This window comes from Halichoerus grypus, chromosome X, assembly GCF_964656455.1.
Source record: "Halichoerus grypus chromosome X, mHalGry1.hap1.1, whole genome shotgun sequence".
Lineage (NCBI taxonomy): Eukaryota > Metazoa > Chordata > Mammalia > Carnivora > Phocidae > Halichoerus > Halichoerus grypus.
The window spans coordinates 68,343,547-68,367,170 of record NC_135727.1 but is presented as its reverse complement, the minus strand read 5'-3'; the positions used below and the strand labels follow the sequence as shown (position 1 = coordinate 68,367,170).

Sequence of the window (23,624 nt, the reverse complement as noted above, 5' to 3'; positions counted from 1 at the left end):
TAATAATGTAATCACTCCCATTGTCAGCCAGTTATGTTATAATTACATTTGCATTAAATTCAGATTTCCCATAAAGTAAGGAAGAGCATCGAAGAAATAAGTGAAGGTGAATAAAAACTTACTTTATTTTTAATTGATCCAAAAGGTAAATAGTTTGCTAATACTAACAATAAACTTACATATATGTATATGTTTTTGACATATGCACATATGTATATGCTTACATATACTTGCATATAAGTGAAATAAAGCAATGATACAAGGAGTGGAAGGGAGGAATTAGGATTATTATTATGAGATACAGTACCCAAGAAATGATACGGTGGTGTTTGAAAACAGACTTAGATTAATTGTAACTGTAAAAGTATATTGCAAACTGTGACAGATGCTAAAAAATAGTTACAAAAGAAGTGTAACTGATATGCTAATAAAGGGGAGAAAACTGAATCATCTAAAATACTCTGTTAAAACCACAAAAAGCAGAAAATGATTGGAAGACAAAACAGGAACAGAGAAAAAGGGCAACAAATAGAAAAGAGGAACGAATATGGTAGATACTAAAGGAACATTTTCAACTTCAGTTGTCTGATAGTACACAATTTGCCAAAGCAATAAAAATAGACAATCTCATTAGGCCTATATCTATGAAAAAATTGAATCAATAATTAATAACCTTCCAAAACCAAAAGCACCAATCCCAGGTGGCTTCCTGGTAAATTCTTCTGAACTCTAAAGGACAGGAGGATACTGATACTCAACAATCTCAGAGGATAGAAGCTAAGAGAATTATATCCCAACTCATTTATGAGGTTAGCATTACTCTACTGTGAAAACCAAAGTCATTACAAGAAAACTACAGACCAATATCTTTCATAAACATAGATGCAAAAATCCTCAACAAAATTAGCAAGTCAAGTATAACAATGTATGAAAATGATTACACACGGTAACTAAGTGGAATTTGGAATTGGTATGCAAGCTATTTCAATATTTGAAAATTAATGTAACCCTCATATCAGCAGACTAAAAAAGAAAAATCATGATCATAATAATAAATGTAGAAAAGGCATTTAACAAAATCCAGCACCCATTTGTGATAAGAAATCTTGCAGTAAACTAGGGTTAGAGGGGAACTACCTCAGCCTGATAAAGATGACCTATCTCCAACCAACCTACAGCTAACATCATACTTAATGGTGAGAAACTAGCTTTCTCATTAAAATCAGGTAAAAGGTAAGGATGTTCCCTCTCACCGCTTCTTTTCAACATTGTACTGGAAATTCTAGCTAATGCAATAAGACAAAACATAGAAATTAAAGGAATACAAATTGGGAAGGAAAAAATATAACTGTCTTTGCAGATGACATGATTGTGTAGACAATCCAAATTCACACACACAAACTGGAACTAAAATGATTTTAGCATGGTTGCAGGATACAAGGTTTTTGTCAATTGCTTTTCTATATACCAGCACTAAACAAGTGGAATTTGAAATTAAAAACACAGTGCCATTTACTTTGACATCTCCCAAAATGAAATACTTAAGTATAAATTTAACAAAATATATATCAGATTTATTTGAGGAAAATTTTTAAATTCTGATGATAGAACTCAAGAACTACATAAATGGAGAGAGATTCATGTTTATGGATAAGGAAGACTCAATATTTTCAAGATGTCTGTTCTTTCCTATTTGATTGATAGACTCAAGGTAATCCTAATCAAAATCCCAGGAACTTATTTTTGTGTATATCTGCAAACTACTTCTAAAGTTTGTATGCAGGGACAAAAGATCCTACATTTCCAACACGTTACTCTAAGAGAAGGACAGAGTTGGACTAATACTGTCGTACATCAGGACTTATTTTAAAGCTCCAGAAATCAAGAGACTGTGGTATTATCCAAAAATAGACAAATACATCAGTGAAATAGAATAGATAGCCAGAAATAGACCCAAATAAATATTACCAACAGATCTGTGACAAACAATGGCAATACAATGGAGCAAAAGTAGTCTTTCTAACAGTGCTGGAACAATGATATGCATAGGGAAGAAAAATGAATCTAGACACAGACCTTAAAACAGTTTTTACAGGGGCACCTGGGTGGCTCAGCCGTTAAGCGTCTGCCTTCGGCTCAGGTCATGATCCCAGGTTCCTGGGATTGAGCCCCGCATCGGGCTCCCTGCTCGGCAGGAAGCCTGCTTCTCCCTCTCCACTCCCCCTGCTTGTGTTCCTTCTCTCGCTGTGTCTCTCTCTCTCAAATAAATAAAATCTTCAAAAAAAAAAAAACAAAACAGTTTTTACAAAAATTAACTCTGAATGGATCCCAAGCATTTTACAGTAAATTTGAAATGCAAATCTGAAGTTCTAGAAGATAATATAGGAGAAAACCTAGATGACCTTAGGTATGCCAATAACTTTTTAGATAAAACAACAAAGGCATGGTCTTTGAAAGAAATAATTGGTAAGCTGGACTTTATTAAATTAAAAATTTCTACTTTGTGAACTACAATGTCAAGAGAATGAGAAGACAGGCCATAGATTGTGAGACAATATTTGCAGAACACCTATTTGATAAAGGACTGTTAATCCAGAATATACAAAGAGTTCTTAAAACTAAACAATAAGAAAATAACCCAATTTTTTAAATGGGCCAAAGACCTTAACAGACACCTCACCAAAGAAAATATACAGATACGATGTAAACATAAGAAAAGGGAAATGTAAATTTAAACATCAATGAGATACCTCTACAGACCTATCGAAATGGCCGAATTCTGAAACACTGACAATACCATGCAGTGTAAGAATGTGGAATATCAGTAACTCCTTCATTGCTGGTAGAGATTCAGAATGGTTCTTACAAAAGCAAACATAGTCTTACCATACAATCCAGCAATCCTGTTCTTTGGTATTTACCCAAAAAGTTGAGAACTTACGTCTACACAGTCTGCACATGAATGTTTATAGCAGCTTTATTCATAATTGCCCAGATGGAAGTAACAAAGATGTCCATTAGTAGGTGAATGGATGAATAAGCTGTGGTACATCCAGACAAATATTATTCATTGCTAAAACCATGAAATATGAAGGCATGAAAAGACATGGAGGAGCTCTAAGTACATATTATAAAGTGAAAGAAGCCAATCTGAAAAGGCTGCATAATAGTTCCAACTATATGAGGTGAATACTGTGGAGAAAATTGAAGGATCACTGGTTGTCAGGGGTTAGGGAGGAGTGTGATGAATATGTATAGCACAGAGGATTTGTAAGGCAATGAAAATACTCTATCTTAATGATAGATATGTTGTTATACATTTTATGTAGCCGAAGAATATACAACACCAAGAGTGAACCATACAGTAATCTGGGGATTTGGGGTGATTATATGGCAGTGTGGGTTTATCAGTTGTTAACAAAGGTACCACTCTGTTGGGATATGTTGATAATGGGGGAGGATATGTATGAGGACAGCATGTATATGAGAAATATCTGTACCTTCCCCTCAATTTTTCTGTGAACCTGAATCAGAAGAAAAAAAATCTTTAAAAAGTGACAGGAGTAGTCAGTGAACATGATGTGCATTAGTTATATACATAATTTTTGGAAGGAAGATAACAGGGAATCTTTTTACTTTACCCATTTACTCAGTTTCTACACCACTGTAACTGAAATTTGAGTGGTGTTGTTTTCAAACATATTATTTAAGGCATCGTAACAGAAATCTGTGAATATTAGAACTGCACAGAGAATACTATCTATAGGAAAGTAAAAATATAGTGAAAGATACACTGTGTATGTGTGCTGAAAAGTACAAAACACTGCCCAAATAACTGGAGCAACAAATTATTCATGAGTTGAAAACTCAGTATTGTTTATTCTCCCAAATAGATTTATATGGATTTAATAATATCCTAATTAAGATTAGGTAGATTCTAAAATTTATGTGGAAAGTCATCATTACTGAAAGAGCCAAAATCTCAAAGTAGAACTGTTGAAGAAAACACAATTCAGGGACTCCTGGGTGGCTCAGCTGGTTAAGTGTCTGCTTTCAGCTCAGGTCATGATCCCAGGGTCCCGGGATCGAGTCCCACGTTGGGTTCCCTGCTCAGCGGGGAGTCTGCTTATCCTTCTCCCTCTCCCCCTGCCCCTGCTTGTGCTCTCTCTCTCTCTCAGGTGAATAAATAAAATCTTAAACACAATTCATAATTTCAAATCCTGTGTACAAATCTATGTCATGACATCAGTGTGTTTTTTGCCTAAGGATAGAGCCATCAATTAATGGAACAGAAGACAGTTCACAAGTTGACCTATACAAATATGGTCCATAGATACTTTACAGAGGTTTGAAGTTGATTTAATGAAAGAGTTGTCATTGCAACAAATGATGCTGGTCCTGACTGGCTATATATAATACAAAGTCAACCTTGACAAAATTAACCTAGAAAAAATTAATGCACATTATAAAAAATTAACTCAGTGTTGATCATACACTAAATGTAAAAGTAAATAAATCTGTGGTGCTTTTGCAGTAAAACAGAAAATCTTTCCATGGGTTAGGAAATGAATTCTTCAATAGGACGCCAAAAGCATTCTCCATAAATGAGAAAAATAGGTAAATTTGACTTTATCAAAATGAAAACTATTTTCTCAAGGGAAGATGCTGAGAAAATGAAAAATAAGCCACAGAGTAGGAGAGTATATTTGTAACACATTAATCTGATAAATACCTATCTAGAATATATGAAATACTTTAAAACTCAACAGCATTAAAAGCTGCAGCCCACTTGTTATTTTAAAGATTTATTTTTTTATTTTTTAAAACTATTTATTTATTTATTTATTAGAGAGAGAGAGAGAGAGACAGCAAGAGAGGGAACACAAGCAGGGGGAGTGGGAGAGGGAGAAGCAGGCTTTCCGCGGAGTGGGGAGCCCGATGTGGGGCTCGATCCCAGGATCCTGGGATCATGACCTGAGCCAAAGGCAGACACTTAATGACTGAGCCACCCAGGCACCCCAAAGATTTATTTTAGAGAGAGAACACGAGTGGGGGTGGGCAGAGGGAGAGAATCTCAAGCAGACTCCCTGCTGAGCGCAGAGCCAAACTTAGATTTGGGGCTTGATCTCACGACCCTGAGATCATGACCTGAGCTGAAACCAAGAGTCGGACACTTAACCGACTGAGCCACCCAGGTGTCCCATCAGCCCACTTTTTAAAATACACATAAGCGCAATAGATGCATATAAGGCACTTGGGAAAATCCAACTCCTGTTCGTGTTAAAAACATTTCACAAACTAGGAATAGAAGGTAATTTGCTCAACCAGTTAATGGCTATTTAGGAATAACCTGCAGCTAAGAAACTTAATGTTAAATGACTGAGTACTTTCCTCTTGAGATCAGGAACAAGACACGAATTCTGCTCTCACTACTTTTTTTATACTAGAAATTCCATTTATGGCAAGAAAAACAAATTGCATCTAGATTGGAAAGGAAGAAGAAAAACTATATTCACAGATGAAAAGATCTTTTATGTAGAAAATCCTAGGTAACCCACATAAAATTAGATCTAATATATGATTACAGAAAGATTGCAGTTTATAAGAAAAATATGGGAAAATAAGATGTATTTCTGTACAGTAGCAATGAAGAATCTGAAAATCAAACTAAGAAAATTCCACTTACAGTAGTATCCAAAAGAATAAGATACTTAGGCATAAATTGAACAAAAGAAGTGTGTAAGACTTTTACAGTGAAAACCACATTACAAGAAATTCGAGAAGTAAATTGACAGAGATCTTGTTCATGAATTGGAAGAATTAGTAATGTTAAGGTGGTGTCATGGGTTGAATTATGTACCTCTAAAAGATATATTAACTTTCTAACCTCTGTTTCCTATGAATTTGACCTTAGTTGGAAATAGGGGCTTTGCAGATGTCATTAAGTTAATATGAGGTCACACTGGAGTAGGTTGGGGCTTTAATCCAATGTGACTGGTGTCCCTATAAGAATAAGAGAGGACACAGACAGAGATACACAGGGAAAATGGCATGTGATTACAAAGGCAGAGATTGGAGTAATGTTTTTGCAAGATCCAGGAGCACTAAGTGTTGCTAGCTACACCAGAAGCTTAGAGAAATAATGGAATGTTTTCTCCCCTAAAGCCTTCAAAAGAAGCATGGCTATGAATATTTTGATTTCAGACTTCTAGTCTCCAGAATTGTGGAAGAACCAGTTTTTCTTGTTTTAAGCTTTCCAGTTGGTAGTTAGTTAGGCAGCTCTAGGAAATGAATACCCCCCCAAATGCACTACTCCCCAAATTGATCCCGAGATTTAGTGAGTCCCATGTTGGGTGTTCCAGCTGGCATTTTTGTGGATATTGGCAAGCTGATTCTAAAATTCACATGGAAATACAGATACAGAATAGACAAGCAATCTTGAAAAGACTACAATGGAGAACATTTTATTTTAAAATTTAGTACAAAAATCCAGTAATTAAGAATAGTAATATTGTAAGGATAGACATATAGGTTACATAGGCATATGGAAGTATGGACTTGAAAGTCCACAAATATACTCACATATATATGATTAATTGATTCCTGACAAGCGTGTCAAGACAGCGCAGTGGAGAACAATATTTTTTTCAACAAATAATGTTGGGACAAGTGGATATCCCCATTCCAAACGAATGGAAGTTGGTCCAGAGACTTAACACTGTAAAAATGACAGCATGAATCAATTTAAGAGCTGAAATTACCAAACTCTTAAAACAGTTGTACATCTTCATGACCTTGGATTTGATATGACGTATAGCACAGACAGCCAAAGGCAAAATACATAAAATTCATCAAAATCAGTAACTTTTATGCTTGAAGCAAGACATGTCAAGAAAGTGAAATTATAATAAAAAGAATAAAGTACTGATACTTGGTACAATATGGATGAATTTGAAAATATGCAAGTGACAGAAGCCAGACACAAAATGCCATTTATTATGTGATAGAGAACACATAAGGAGTAATTTTCAGAGATTAGAAAGAGTGATAAGTGGGTAGTAAAAAAGGGTTTATTTTATGGTATATGAGTTATGTCACAATAAAATGTACAGAAGATAGAAATACATTTTATTAAAGATAAAATGCATAAGCAAATAGAAAAATACTTAGCATTCATTTGTCATTAAGGAAATGGCAATTAAATTTACTGTAATATCACTAAACATCTAGAATGGTTGAGTAAGAGAAGACCAACGTTTCCAAGTGCTGCTAAATGCATTGCTTATCAAATGGAACATGCACTTTGTAAAAGCAGTTTGTCAGTTTCTTACAAAATTAAACCTACATCTATTGTATGGCCAAGCATACAATACAAGCATATTGTATGGCCAAGCAGTTACTTTCGTATGTATTTATCCAAGTTAAAATAATAACATAGAACTGCTTATTAGTGTTGTGTACCATCTCAACATAGTAGTTTTTTTTTGTCAGCCCAAACTGGGAAGAACTTGAATGACCCTGAAAAGGGTATTGAATGAATAAAATAGGCTACATCCATATAATTTGATACTAAGCAATAATGCATAATGAACTATTGATACATGAGCAATATAGATGAATTTCAAATGGATTTTGGTAGGTGAAAGAATCTATGTTGAAAATGCCTACATAAAGATGATGTTTTGGTAAAAGCCAAGTATAACAACATAGAAGAAATCGATGTTTTCCTGAGGTTAAGTAGGAAATGAGAGTAGACAAGTTATTTTGTTGGTTATGGAAGTTTTTGCTTGGTGCTGTTTAGATGAATCCATGCATTTTTAAAATAATAAAAGTATGCAGCGAGGAAAGGGTTTATTTGAGAGGCAACCAAATGAGGCAGGAGGGCAAGCCTCAAATCCGCCTCCCCAAAGTGGGAGAGAACAAGTTTTTTATAATCATAAGGGTTAAGATTACATATATATTGATGAAATGGTTGGGGACACTTGTGACTATTCATGAGGAAAGATGGAACATGCTCATTGGGCAAACATATGGAACGTACATCCATGTTCACTTTTTGCTTTGGTGTGGAGATTTAACATGAGAATGAGGCCGACTTCAAACCCTGATGGTCAGGAGGTTAAGACAAGGAAAAGGAGCTCTGTGCATGCACTCAGAACTGGTACAAACTAGATGGGATCTTGGGCTCCTTATCTTAGGTAAGGAATGTAGGACTTTGCTTGTTCATAGGCTGGAACCCTATCAGTTGAACCTCTGAGTCCAGGCTTCTGCAGAGACAGCTAGTGGATTTGTTCTTGGGGTCTGAAAAGACACAATGACTGATCAGAGGAAAACAGTTCTCTGAAACACAAGTTCTAAATTTTCTGCCTAAATTTTGTGCTAGTTTCAACCTCATTAACACCTATAGGGCACAGTTTAAGACAGAATCAGCAAAGTTAAAGGGTAAAAAATCAACACATAAAATCAGTTGCATTTTTTTTTAGCTAATTATAGCCTGAAAAAAAATTAAGGAAATAATTTCATGCATACAAAGGAAAATACTTAGGAATAAATTTAACTTGGGAGGTAAAATACATGTTCAGTGAAAACTGCAAAACTTTGCTGGAATAGGGATGCCTGGGTGGCTCAGTCGGTTGAGCGTCCGACTCTTGATCTCAGCTCAGGTCTTGATCTCATGGTCATGAGTTTGAGCCCCACGTTGGGCTCTGTGGTGGGCGTGGAGCCTACTTAAAAAACGAACAATTTTACTGGAATAAATTAGAGAACATGTAAATAAATGGGAAAACATCCTGTGTTCGTGCATTGTAATATAATGTTCTTAAGATGTCAGTGTCACCCATAGTAGTCTACAGAATCAATGCAATACCTTTCAAAAGCTGAACAGCCTTTTATGCAGAAGTGAAAAAGCTAATCCATAAATTCATATAGAATTGCTAGGGTTTCTGAATACCGAAATCAATCTTGAAAAAGAATAAAGTCAGAGGACTTAAGTTTTTATTTCAAAGATTAGAATAGAGCTGGAATAGAATTGAGGTTCCAGAAATAAATCCATGCATCTATATCCAGTTCATTATTGATGAGGGTCCCAAGATGATTTATAGGAATGAACAGTCCCTTCAGCAAATAGTGTTTGGACAACCTGATGTCAACATGCAAAGAAATGAAGTTGGACCCCTACATTACACCCTCTGCAAAACTCAAAATGCATCAACATTCCAAATACAAGAGCTAAATCTCTAGAACTTTTAGTAGAAAACAGGAATAAATCTTAATGACCTTGGATTTGATGATGGTATCTTAATTGTGATTTCTAAAGCGGAAGCAAAAAGAGACATACTCAATTTTATCAAAATTTAATACTTGAATGCATCAAGAGACATTACCAAGAAAGTAAAAAGACAATATGCAGAAGGTGAGAAAATATTTACAAACCATATACTAAGTAAGGGTCTTGTATCAAGAATATATTATGTATTTTTTTAAAACCTGCTTACATCTCAACAACAAATTGACAACTCAGTTAAAAAACGGGCAGCATTTTGGGGCACCTGGGTGGCTCAGTCATTAAGCGTCTGCCTTTGGCTCAGGTCATAATCCCGGGGTCCTGGGATTGAGCCCCACGTTGAGCTCTCTACTCAGCGGGGTGTCTTTTCTCCCCCTCTCTGCCCCTCCCCCTGCTTGTGTTCTCTTTCTCTCAAATAAATAAAATCTTTTAAAAAAATAAAAATGGGCAACATTTTGAAAAGACATTTTTTCAAAGTGGACAAAAAACATGAAAGATTCTTCATATTAGACATAAATGAAGTGCAAATCAGAACCACAATGAGATCATTTCACGTCCACTAGTTTGTAATTTAAAACATGAAAAATAATCGTTGGCAAAAATGTGCATAAATCAAAACCTGTCTACATAACTGCTATTTAAAATGGTTCAGCTATTGTAGAATAAAGTGCAAATGTACAAAATAACAAAATTTTGGTATATGCATAAAAGGGAATATTATTCAGTCATGAAAATTACTGATACATGCTATAGTGTAGATGAAGTTACAACACATTACACTAAGTGAATGAAACTAGACACACAAGGTCACATGTTGTATGATTCCATACATACAGATAATTCCTTTGAAAAAGAATTTTGACTGGTGGCTGCCAGGACCTGGGAGGAGAGGGAGTGTGGAGAAACTGTTTAATGACTATAGTGTTTTACTTTTGAGTGAGGTAAACATTTTGCAACTAGATTGTGTTAATGTGCTTTAATGCTACTAAATTGTTTACTTTAAAATTGTTACTTTAATGTTATATAGATTTCACATTAGGAAATTATGTTTTAAAATATATGCCAAAAAAAAATAGCCTAGTACCACATGGTTTCACTGGTAGGTTCTTTCAGATGTTGAGGAATTAACACCTCTCTTCAACCTCTCTCAGAAAATAGAAATGAGGGAACACTTTAACTCATTTTGAGACATTTCTTTTTTTTTTTTTTTTTTAAAGATTTTATTTATTTATTTAAGACAGAGAGAATGAGAGAGAGAGAGAGAGCACATGAGAGGGGGGAGGGTCAGAGGGTGAAGCAGGCTCCCTGCCGAGCAGGGAGCCCGATGCGGGACTCGATCCAGGGACTCCAGGATCATGACCTGAGCCGAAGGCAGTCGCTTAACCAACTGAGCCACCCAGGCGCCCGAGACATTTCTGTGATACCAGTGTTGGACAAACACAAAGACAAAACCTATAGGTCAGTGTACCTTATGACTATAAATGCCAAAAACCTTAAAGTACAAGTAAACCAAATGTAGCAACATGTTAAAAAGATTATGCTCCATGAGCAAAATGGGATTTTTTCCAGAATTGCAAAGGTGATTCAACATATGTAAATTAATTTTATACAGCACATTAATAGTACAAAGGAAAATAACCACATAATGTGTTTCAGATTAACCGTTAGACAAAATCCACACCCTTTCATGATATACAAAGCTGTACAAACTAGGAATAGAATGGAATTTCCTCAACAGGATTTGAGAGGCATTTATGAAAAAGAGCTAACATACTTAATGGGAAAAGTCTGTTGTACCTTGATTACCACAAATAAAACTAGGATGCCACTGGTAAATAACTTTGTGCTAGAAGTTCTAGCCAGAAAAAGAATAAAATTGGAATGGAAGAAGTAAAACTGTATTCTCAGATGACCTGATCTTACATGTAGAAAGTCCTAAAGAATCTGCATGAAACAAAACCACACTGAGATACCACCTTACACCAGTTAGAATGGCAAAAATGGACAGGGAAAGAAACAACAAATGTTGGAGAGGTTGTGGAGAAAGGGGAACCCTCTTACACTGTTGGTGGGAATGCAAGTTGGTACAGCCACTTTGGAAAACAGTGTGGAGGTTCCTCAAAAATTTAAAAATAGAGCTACCCTATGACCCAGCAATTGCACTCCTGGGTATTTACCACAAAGACACTGATGTAGTGAAAAGAAGGGCCATATGCACCCCAATGTTCATAGCAGCAATGTCCGCAATAGCCAAACTGTGGAAAGAGCCGAGATGCCCTTCAACAGATGAATGGATAAAGAAGATGTGGTTCATATATACAATGGAATATTACTCAGCCAGCAGAAAAGATGAATACCCAACTTTTACATCAACATGGATGGGACTGGGGGAGATTATGCTAAGTGAACTAAGTCAAGCAGAGAAAGTCAATTTATCATATGGCTTCACTTATTTGTGGAACATAAGGAATAACATGGAGGACATTAGGAGAAGGAAGGGAAAAATGGGGGGAATTGGAGGGAGAGATGAACCATGAGAGACTATGGACTCTGAGAAACAAACAGTGTTTTGAAGGGGAGGGGGGAGGGGAGATTGGTTAGCCCGGTGATGGGTATTAAAGAGGGCACGTACTGCATGGAGCACTGGGTGTTATACGAAAACAATGGATCGTGGGTCACCACATCAAAAACCAATGATGTATTGTATGGTGACTAACATAATAAAATTTTTAAAAAATCTGCATGAAAAACAGAGCTTAAAAGAAATTCAGCAGTTTCAGAGCATATGCAAAATAAAAATCAGTTGTATTTTTATACACTGGCAATGTACAATGCAAAAAGGAAAATATGGGAACAATTCCATTTGCAATATTACCATAAAGAATAAAATAGGGTACATTCAAGTAGGTGGGAGGCTTGTAAATTTAAGTCTACAAAACTTTATTGAAAGAAAATTAAACAAGTGGAAAGACATCCTGTGTTCATTTACTGGAAAGCGTAATTTAGCATGGTGTAAGCCCTTAAAGTGATACACAGATTTAATACAGTCATCAAAATCTTAACTGTCTCTTTTACAGAAGTGGAAAAGCTGATCCTAAAATAGATACATAATTGCAGAGGACCCTGAATAGCTTAAACAATCTTGAAAAACAACTTAAGATTGACACTTAATTTTTTCAAATCTTACAACAAAATTATAGTAATCTGAACAGCGTGGTATTTGTATAAGGATAGGCATATAGGCCAAAAGAATAGAACTAAAAGTCCAGATATACTCCCATACATCTGTGGCTAATTGATTTTTAGAAGATTGCCAAGAGCATTCAATTATGAAAGAATAATGTCTCAACAGATGGTCCTTGAACAACTGGGTAGCAACTTAGAAAACAATGTTGGACCTTTACCTCATACCCTTTACAAAAATTAACTCAAAATCAATCAAATGTATGAGCTAATACTATAAAAATATTAAAATTAACTCAAAATCAATCAAATGTATGAGCTAATAATATTAAAATATTAATAGAAAATATAGTTAAATTTTCCTGATCTTTAATTTGGTAGTTGATTCTTAGGTATAACCCTGAAAGTAAAATCATGATAAGATAAAATAGATTAATTGAACTTTATCAAACTTATAAACCATAGTGCCCCATAGAACACTGTCAGGAAAGTGAAAAGACAACCCTCAAAATAGAAGATACTTGGAAAATACATATTTGAGAAAGTACTAGCTTGCAGAATATATAAACATTTGCAATTAAAAATCAGAAACAAGGGGCACCTGGGTGGCTCAGTCGTTAAGCGTCTGCCTTTGGCTCAGGTCATGATCCCAGCAGTCCTGGGATCAAGCCCCACATCGGGCTCCCTGCTCAGCGGGGAAGCCTGCTTCTCCCTCTCCTGCTCCCCCTGCTTGTGTTCCCTCTCTCACTGTGTCTCTCTCTGTCAAATAAATAAAATCTTTAAAAAAAAAAATCAGAAACAAAATCCAATTTATAAATGCACCAAGAGCTTAAGTAAGACATTTCTTGAAAGTTGATATACCAGCAGCCATTAGTACATGAAAATCTTTAACATTACTTTTTATTTGAGAAATTCAATTTAGAATAAATGAGCTATCACTTCACTCTCGGTACTATGGCTATTACATGAAAAATGAGAAATAGTAAATATTGGCAAGGGTGTGGAGAAATCGGAATTTTTGGTCTTTGCTACAGGGAGCTGTGCAATGGTGAGGCTGCTGTGGAAAACAGGATGGTGGTTCCTCAGAAATATAGAGATTACTTGGTATTCACCACAGTAAGTATGTTCTTGCTCCCCTTTATCCATTTTACTCATCCCCCGCCCACCTACCTTCTTGTAAACAGCAGTTCTCTTTGAGTCTCTTTTTTCCTTTGTTCATTTGTTCGGTTTCTTAAATTCCACATATGAGTGAAATCATATAGTATTTGTCTTATGTCACTTAGCATTTTACTCTCTAGGTCCGTCTATGTTGTTGCAGATGGCAAGATCTCATTTTTTTATGAGTGAGTAGTATGTAAAATTGTTGAATCATATTGTACACCTGAAACTAATATAACACAGTGAGTTAATTATACTTCAATAAAATAAATAACCTAACACAGTGCTTGGTACTAAGAAGTAAAAAAAAAAAACTAAATACAAAATTTCAATGACCCAGCAGTTCCACACCAAGTTATATCCCTAAGTTAAAGGAATCCATTTTTAAATAAAATTTTTGTATGCGAATGTGTATAGCCACACTATTCATCATAGTTGAAAGGTGGAAACTACTCCAGTATTCATGAGGTGATGAAAGTGGTATATCCAACTTACACTGTTGGTGGGAATGCAAGCTGGTACAGCCACTCTGGAAAACAGTATGGAGGTTTCTCAAGAAGTTAAAAATAGCGCTGCCCTACGACCCAGCAATTGCAGTACTGGGTATTTACCCCAAAGATACAAATGTAGTGAAAAGAAGGGGCACCTGCACCCCAGTGTTCATAGCAGCAGTGTCCACAATAGCCAAACTGGAAGGAGCCAAGATGTCCTTCAACAGATGAATGGATAAAGAAGATTTGGTGTGTGTGTGTGTATATATATATATATATATATATATATATATATACACACAATGGAATATTACTCAGCCCTCAGTATGAATACCTACCATTTACATTGATGTGGATGGAACTGGAGGGTATTATGCTACGTGAAGTAAGTTAATCAGAGAAAGACAATTATCATATGGTTCCACTAATGTGGAATATAAGGAGTAGTGTGGAGGGCCACAGGGAAAGGGAGGGAAAACTGAATGGGAAGAAATCAGAGAGGGAGAAAAACCATGAGAGACCCTTGACTCTGGGAAACAAACTGAGGGTCGCGGAAGGAGAGGTGGGTCGGGGGATGGGGTAACTGGGTGATGGGCATTAAGGAGGGCACGTGTTGTGATGAGCATGAGTGTTACATGCAACTGATGAGTCGTTGAACACTACATCAGAAATTAATGATGTACTATATGTTGTTTAAATAAAGTGGTATATCAAAAAAATGCAGTATTACTCAACTTTATAGTTGAATGAATTATTGATACACAGTATAACATGGATATTCCTATTAATCATTATGCTAAGTGAATGAAAACAAACATATAAGGGCCTAATTCATTTTACATGAAATATGAAAGAGGTAAATCCATAGAAGCAAAGCAGATTAGTGGTTGTCAACAAGTATGGGTATGGGGAATGGAGAATGACTGCTTAATAAGTCTTGGGTTTTCTACTGCCTTATTAAAATAAAGAGTTGACCATGGTGATGGTTGCACAAGGTTGTGAATGTACTAAAAGCCACTGAATTGTACTATTTAAAATTGATAAAATGGTTACAGCATACGGAATATAGTCAATAGTATTGTAATAGCATTGTATGGTGACAGATGGTAGCTACACTTGCAGTGATCATAGCATAATGTATAGCGTTGAATCACTTTGTTCTATACCTGAAACCAATGTAACATTGTGTGTCAACTAAAAAATTTTAAGTAAAAAATTTTTTAATAAAATGGTGAATGTTGTGTATGTGGGTGTTAACCTCATTAAAAAATTAAAGGAATTCGTTATCTAAAAAATAAAATAGGTGGAGAGCCAGATTTGGTTTGCATGGTGTAGTTTACTAATCCTTGGTCTGGGTCTATTTAAGGTAATTTGCAATATATTTATTACAACTAATTAAAATTTTATGAGATTATCTAAAGACTATAATAGGTATATCTAACTTTTTGCAAAATGCTGATTTTTCTGAATTTCTAAACAACTCTTGGGATCAATATGAAATTGTCAGTTGATTCCATAGGAGTTTGCTGAAGACTTGAGCATTTTCCACATAAAACACAGCTGTAGGGCCTCATTTGGCAACAGAAATAACAAAAACTCTAAGCAGTACTAATACCCTCTAGAAAGGCTAAAATGAAATGGACTGAGGATGCCAAATATTGGTGAGTATTTTGCTAACAAATATCTTTCATAGAGTAATGGTGGGAGTATGATTGGTGGAAGTCATGTTAGAAGACCTTTTAATGATATGTTTGTAAAGCTGAACATGCACATATCCTGTGATTCCAAAATTTAACTTATATGTATATGACCACAAAGATATGTATATGTTCACCTAAAGACGTGTTAATGTCTATATCATCACTATTCATAATAGCGCTAAACTGGAAAACATGCAAACGTCTGTCAACAGAATAGATATATTAATATTTGTGGTGTTTTCTTTTAGTGGATTATGGCAATGAAAAATAATGAACTGTAACTATACATTATGCATGTATCTCACATTCTTTTCAGCAAAGAAGCCAAATGTATTAACAAAATTCAGGATAGTGGTTCCTCTGGTTGAAAATATACTTAAAGTAGAATACATGCCACTTCAGTGATACTAGAAATATTTTCTTCATTAAGCTTGTCAAATTAGTTTTTAAATATACATATAATTTATACTGTCTTCCGTGTATAAGATTCTGTAATTTTAAAACTACGTTAAAATACCAATTACTGAGGATCCTCCCCAGAGTGTACTATATATTCTCCAATCATTTCCAAAAGTGGAATTATTATTTCTTTTTTGATGAACCCCTATGGGACACTTAAAGTATATTAGGGTTACCATTTTCCTTATTTTTTTGATTTAGTTGGTTGCACTATCTGATAGGCAAAAGCTCTTTAACCATTTACTTATCTACTATTCTTTTCTCCTAAATCATTGTTTCAAGTGTTCATCCATACATGAACACTAATGATTTAAATGTGAATCAAATGTGGTAATGTGACAGATGTTCTCTGTTTTGTATGAATGTGAAAGTGTACAATAGATATTGAGTGTGGGCACTAGTATTAGTACAAGAAAATTGAAAAATAGTACAAATCGTAAAAGTAACGTAAATTACAGTGAGTCTTGCAAACCACTTACCAGTCATCACTCATTACCATGCAAGAAGAAAAGCGTTAGCATAGCATTATATGTGGTCCATATTCACTTCATTTGATATATGTGCAGTCTTTTCTATCTATTGCTTATATAATTATTAAAAATTCCATAGTATCTGGATTGCTTAGGTTATTTTCTTCCCACTGTGGTGAGATTTTAAAAGTAATCTAGAAGTTTGGTTAGATCTACCGTCTTTGTTAATAAGGGAAGAAATTTATTAGCAAGTGCAAGTTAATTTTAAGGAATAGGAAAAATTGTAAAATTTGACCATATGATGGAATTCAATAATTAGGAAAAGGAAGCCTTGTAGGGTATGCTGCAATAAGTAAGTACTGTGATACATAAATGTTGTTGGACAACAGTAGCTTTAAGAGTGAAATATGAAAGATTTAAGAAGTTGGGGAAAACCAAGCTCTGTCCTTATTGAGACACCTTAGTGCACCTCTTGATCTTGGGATTGTTAATTTGAGCCCCAAGTTGGGCATAGAACTTACATCAAAATAAACAAACAAAAGTAATGTAGTCCTTTAAAAAAAAAAAGGAAGGAAGAAAAAGTTCAAAAGACAAGTTTGCTTTACCAAAGAAGGAATTCATATCTAGTTTGGGAATCTAAAACACCTATCTAATGCCCCCCCTTAAACTTAAAATGCCAATTTGATTAATTCCTCGGATAAAGATAATAGCTTTGAAAGAATAAAGTATCAAAGAATTGACAATGATAAGAGTAAAAACTTGGGAAATTGAGGTGTTTCCATTTTTTAAATGACAGTGTAAGGATTTTGTGAATCTACTCTCCAGGGAAACAAATGTAACTGGTGAGATGAGCAAAATTTACAACAGTTTAACACCTCTTGAAATTCTAATGGCATACAGCAAATGAAAAAATTTTGAGAATTGTACTAAAACGGAATAAAAAGACTCTATGGCATTTGAACCACCACTCAGTTCTCCCATCTCAATTCAGCAAGACAGTGACCACTCCAAGCATTTGCAGTGAGGAATACAGGGATCCCTCTCTTTTAGCTAATAGTTGAGGTCTATTTTCCAGAATGGAGTGATGCTAAAATTCCATATCCCCACAGCTCAGTTTTGTAGATCCTCACTTCCAGTCAATTGTAGCTGATAGGAAGAGGACTTCTGTTCTCCCAACCCAGACACATAGAGCAGAAGCTCTTCCTCAGGCCTGATACGCTCAGAATACTCTTACCCTCATTCCAGGTTGTTTGGACCATTGATATACCATACCAGGTGAGGCAAGTTGAGAACAGGCTAATCCCTATAAATTTGGGCTGTTACTTTGAGCCAAGGTAGTCACTGTCCCCCCCTCCCCCGCCCCGCTACACACAGCTCAGTGCATCTGGATGATAAATGTTGCTGAGTAGAACGGGCAGAACACGAGAACAGAGTTCTGAAGCCCTCCCTGATGAAATTTTATTTAAAAGAGCAGGGGGACGTTCAAGCCTATGGGCAGTCTTAAAAGATGATAATTCGGTGTTAAGTAATTAGCTGGTAGTTTAATGAGAGCAACTTGTTAAACTGTAGGCTAATTTGCCACAGAGAACCAGGTAAAGAGTTAAGAATAGCATTCCTGTAGTCAGAACAAAGACTGGCATCATAAACTGCCCCTGCAAATGGACCGAGTTTAATTGAATTAGAATATACAGTAAGATATGCCCCCAGAGCATTGTTATAAGTGATAGGAAAATTAACTTACAGTTAATGTAGGCTAGCAGCTCAGTATGTTCAAGAATAGAAATTGTGCACTGCCATCCTAGGGTAACGACATTTCTGGGGCTGTGCCCTCTGAGGAGCAGTATCATAGGCTCCCATCATATCATGGGAGAAAGAGACTTCACTAAAAGTCCAGTCAATCACTTAACATACTAAAAATGTGAACAGTAACTACCAGCCCTGGATTCATCTTGTGGTTAACTAGCCAGTATTGCTACTATATATCATTTATAATGCCTACTTTTGAGCTGAAAAATCTCCAGACCTGCAAAGAAAGAAGAAAATGTCACCATAAAGCAAAAGAGGTTGGCAGCAGAACCCACATTTAAAGGCCTACATATCAGATTTAGCAGATAAATATTTTAAATCAGCTATGTTCAAAGAACTAGAGGAAACCATGCTTTAAAAGGTACAGGTATGAAGATAGTGTTTCATCAAATAGGATCAGTAAGTAGGAATTGTAGGGGCGCCTGGGTGGCTCAGTCATTAAGCGTCTGCCTTCGGCTCAGGTCGTGATCCCAGGGTCCTGGGATCAAGCCCCGCATCAGGCTCCCTGCTCCGCGGGAAGCCTGCTTCTCCCTCTCCCACTCCCCCCTGCTTATGTTCCCTCTCTCGCTGTGTCTCTCTGTCAAATAAAATCTTTAAAAAAAATAATAAGTAGGAATTGTAGAAAGAGCCGTAGGGACAATCTGGAGTTGAAAAGTATAGACAAATAGAAAAGAAAAATCACTAGAGTGTTTCAACAGTAATATGAATTGTCAGAATAAATAATCAGTGGGCTTGAACACAGATTGACAGACATTATACAATTTAAAGAATACAGGAAAAAGGAAGAAAGCAGTTTCATAGAAATGTGGGATGCCATTGTGCATGCCAACACGTATGTTATGCCAGTGTTAGAAATAGAGGGGGAAACATGGAAAATGACATTTGTAGAAGTGATACCCGAAAACTACAATGTTTTATGAAAAATATTAGCCTAAACATCCAAAGGAAATAATATTTTGAGACAAATGAAAAAACATGCCAAGGGAAACGATTATAACGATAAATTCCTACAGTAATAAAAAGATCTCAACCTAATTCTATACCTTAAGGAATTAGACAAAGAACAAACTAAGACTGAGTTCAAAGAAGGAAGGACATAATAAAGAGAAGATACAAATAGAGACTGCAAAGATAAATCAATGAAACTAAGAGCTTTTTTAAAAGAAAAAATTGGCAAACTAGATACTCTAACCAAGAAAAAAAGGAGAGGAGAGGACTCAATAAAGAGACATTACAACTGATACCACAAAAGTACAAGGATCATAAGTGGCTACTATGAACAATTATATGCCAACAAATTGTATAACCTAGGAAAAATGTATAAATTACTTCTGGCTTTGGTCTGAGGGCATCACTAGTACAGAACTGTAAATGAGCATAGACAGAAAATCTTAGAGAACCCTTATCTTTCTGGCCAGCTGACTGGCTATTGGGTACTTGTAAGCTGAAGTATATAGGAAATATTTTTATTCATATTTATTCTCCATCCCCATCTCTCTCCTTTCCTTCTGGCCTCCTTCCTCCTGGATTTTCCCTAAAGACAGCTACAGTTCTGGAATTGCATGATGGTGATGCCAGAGGCACTGAAGTCTGCAGGAAAAAAAGCCATCTTTATTAGAGCAACGTGCAAAAGGGGACCCTTGTGAATAGAAGAGTGCATAGAATTCTGTTAAGTCTCTATTTTTTGCTTTTCCCAAGGGTGACTCCATTTGTGCAGATCTCCATGGCAACAAATGTGGCTTAATATCCAGAGAAGGCATGCATCTAGTCTACTTTGGAGTGAGAAAAAGAAACCCTTTGGAGCTGGAGAATAGGGTAATTTTAGAGATGAGAGAGCTGAAGAAGGGGATCTCCTTATTTTGTATATGAACTGAAGCAGTTTCTTGAGCTCATCTTCAATGTGAACATGTATGAGATAGTCCAAAATAAAACATAGAAATAGCTTTTGGAATTTATAATATGAAGCCCCACCCATGTTACAGACTGAACTCAGAGAATCATATGTGAGGTAGACCCAAATCATCATGGTAAAGACTGAAAACTAGATATTGGAAGCACTTCTCATAAAAGGGGAGATCGAAGTTGTGGTCTGAACCTAACTGAATTGATTGCCTTTTTAAAAGGGCATTCACACATACATTGTCCAGGAGATTTTTAAAGAGATCAGATTCTTACAACAATGTGCAAAAGCCCAACAATCCAAAAATACAAAGAACCAGGGGAAATATGTGACAATGAATAGATGCCAGACACAGGATATTAGAGATTTTGGAATTATCATAGGGATTTTATTTATTTTTATTTTTAAAGATTTTATTTATTTGACAGAGACAGCGAGAGAGGGAACACAAGCAGGGGGAGAGGGAGAGGGAGAAGCAGGCCTCCAGCTGAGCAGGGAGCCCGACGCGGGGCTCGATCCCAGTACTCTGGGATCATGACCTGAGCCGAAGGCAGACGCTTAACAAGTGAGCCACCCAGGCGCCCCATCATAGAGATTTTAAAGCAACCGTTATTACTATATTCCGTGATAGGTCAGTACTTTCAAGATGAATTAAAAAACAGAAGTTCTCAGAAAATAAAACTTCAAAGAACCAGGTGGAATTTATTAAACTGAAAAATAAAATGTCTAAAATTTGTTGTAAAAAATGAATGAGTTCAATAGCAGATTTAAGGTGACAGATGATCAGTGAACCTGAAAATTAGAAACTATCAAATTTCAAAAACATTTTGAAAAAAAATTAGGGCTTCAAGAATCTATGTGACAATTTCAGAAGTTCAATATTTGTGTGGTTGGAGTCCCAAAAAGATAGAGATTGGCACAGAACAAAATATTTGAGGAAAGAATTTCTAAAATTCAATGAAAGACAAATGTACATGTTCAAGAAGACTTGTGACCTTGAAGAGAATAAACCTAAATGTATACCAATACACAATGTAATCAAACTGATGAAAGTGAATGATGAAAAAATCTTGAAAGTTCCTACCAAAAATCACTGTATTACATATAGGATAACTAATTTTGAATGATTGTATTTCTTGTCAGATTCTATAGAGTCCAGAAGACAGGACATCTTTAAGGTGCTGAAGGTAAAGAATAAATCCAGAATTCCATAACAAGCAAAAATATCCTTTAAAATGAATTCAAGATAAAGTTACCCTCAGATGAAGGAAAAACTAGAAATTTTTTTCATCATGGAAATGCTCTAAAAGAAATGATAGGGGCGCCTGGGTGGCTCAGTCGGTTAAGCATTGGCCTTGGCTCAGGTCATGATCTCAGGGTCCTGGGATCGAGTCCCACATCAGGCTCCCTGCTCAGTGGAGAGTCTGCTTCTCCTCTGCCCCTCCCTCCCCCACTTTGTGCTCGCTTGCTCTCTCACAAAAAAAATCTTAAAAAAAATGATAAATATTCTTCAGATAATGATACCACAGAGAGGGGCGCCTGGGTGGCTCAGTCGTTAAGCATCTGCCTTTGGCTCAGGTCATGATCCTAGGGTCCTGGGATCGAGCCCTGCATCGGGCTCCCTGCTCGGCGGGAAGCCTGCTTCTCCCTCTCCCACTTCCCCTGCTTGTGTTCCCTCTCTCGTTGTGTCTCTCTCTGTCCTATAAATAAATAAATAAAATCTAAAAAAAAAAATGATACCACAGAGAAACTTGGTACTTCAGGGATAAAGTTTGAGCAACAGTAGTAGTAAATATCTGGACAAATAGGATAACCTTTTCTACCAATTCCTTTTATGTGTGCATGACTCTTGGAAACAAAATTATAATGTCTGAGGGGGGGATTTCAATATATTTATATGTAAAATATGTGAAAATTATCACATAGGTGTTTTCAGGTAACTTTAGCAGAGAGCAGGTTTTTTAGTTTAGTTTTGTTTTTTAAAGTTTCCAAATAATAATGTTTCTTTCTGGGACAGAGGTTGGAATGTCTAAAACCTCTTAAAACATACAGATTACCCATTTTGGGAGAAGAGTCCAACAAGCCTTGTTTGTCAGATGACATTAGTGTTTTTAAGAATGCAGAAAACCTGGCCCTAGGGTTATCTCATCTTAAAAATGTTGCAGCTAGGGGCGCCTGGGTGGCTCAGTTGGTTAAGCGACTGTCTTCGGCTCAGGTCATGATCCTGGAGTCCCTGGATCGAGTCCCGCATCGGGCTCCCTGCTCGGCAGGGAGTCTGCTTCTCCCTCTGACCCTCCCCCCTCTCATGTGTTCTCTCTCATTCTCTCTCTCTCAAATAAATAAATAAAATCTTTAAAAAAAAAATGTTGCAGCTATCCCTCTCTGGGAAACTTTATTTCCTGCTCCCCCACCTGAAACAAAGCTTCAAGGAAAGCTGACTCAATGGGGTGCTTAAGTCACTAAGATTCCTTCATCTAGTCCCTGTAAGGCAGTCAGGTCAGTTTCAACTCATTGGCCAGAATTGTTTTGGACTATAGAATTGGCCTTGGGTCCCAACTTGCAGGCAAAGGCAGAAGCCTCTGCAATCACTAATACATCCTGTGGTACCTGGATTAATCCCTTGGGCCTATTGGAAAAGTCAGTATATGGAGAAGCCAAAATATTCAGGTTTCCTAAACTTGGGATTCCTCACCTGATGCAAAACTATTACCTGTGCATAAACTACCTAGACCACTTCTCATTGCCCTCTTGGAATGCGTTGGGAGGCTTGAAGAACCAATGTAGACTCCTCTTGAAATCAATGTGAAGATGCGCATACTTCTTACTGTGTCATGAGTAATAAAATCTTTTGTCACTGATGCACGATTCTTAGCTCTTCTGCCAGAATTCATAAAACTGTGACAAGCTTACTTTTAGCTTGCATGTATGACAAAATCACAAGTTAACAGCTTAGGACACAGATAGTAATGGGACATATGTGGTTCTAAGATTTGTAGGTTTTATTTTAAGTAGTAATATATTAATGTTTAGTACATAGGAGAATATCAGGTGTGTGTATTGTAATCCTTAGAGAAACCTCTCAAAAATATGAAGACATACTAAAAAATTTATTAAAGTAGAATACTACAAGATATTCAAATAATCCAAAGGAATAGAAGAAAGAATAAAAATGGA

The 23,624-nt window shown here is 36.1% G+C and overlaps 1 protein-coding gene across 24 annotated transcripts in view; it reads left to right on the top strand.

The window, feature by feature from the left end:
* LOC118532617 (uncharacterized) overlaps positions 1 to 23,624 on the top strand; it is a 141,088-nt gene that overhangs the window by 62,081 nt on the left and 55,383 nt on the right. For 10 of the 24 annotated variants that reach the window (XR_013444744.1, XR_013444742.1, XR_013444749.1 and 7 more), the window contains one exon: positions 13,501 to 13,950. Coding sequence is in view for 1 of the 24 variants with exons in the window: in XM_078065000.1 (XP_077921126.1) it covers positions 13,505 to 13,518 (14 nt within the window). In the remaining 23 variants the exon portion in view is untranslated. The other 14 variants (XR_013444756.1, XR_013444747.1, XR_013444752.1 and 11 more) reach the window with 6 other exon arrangements.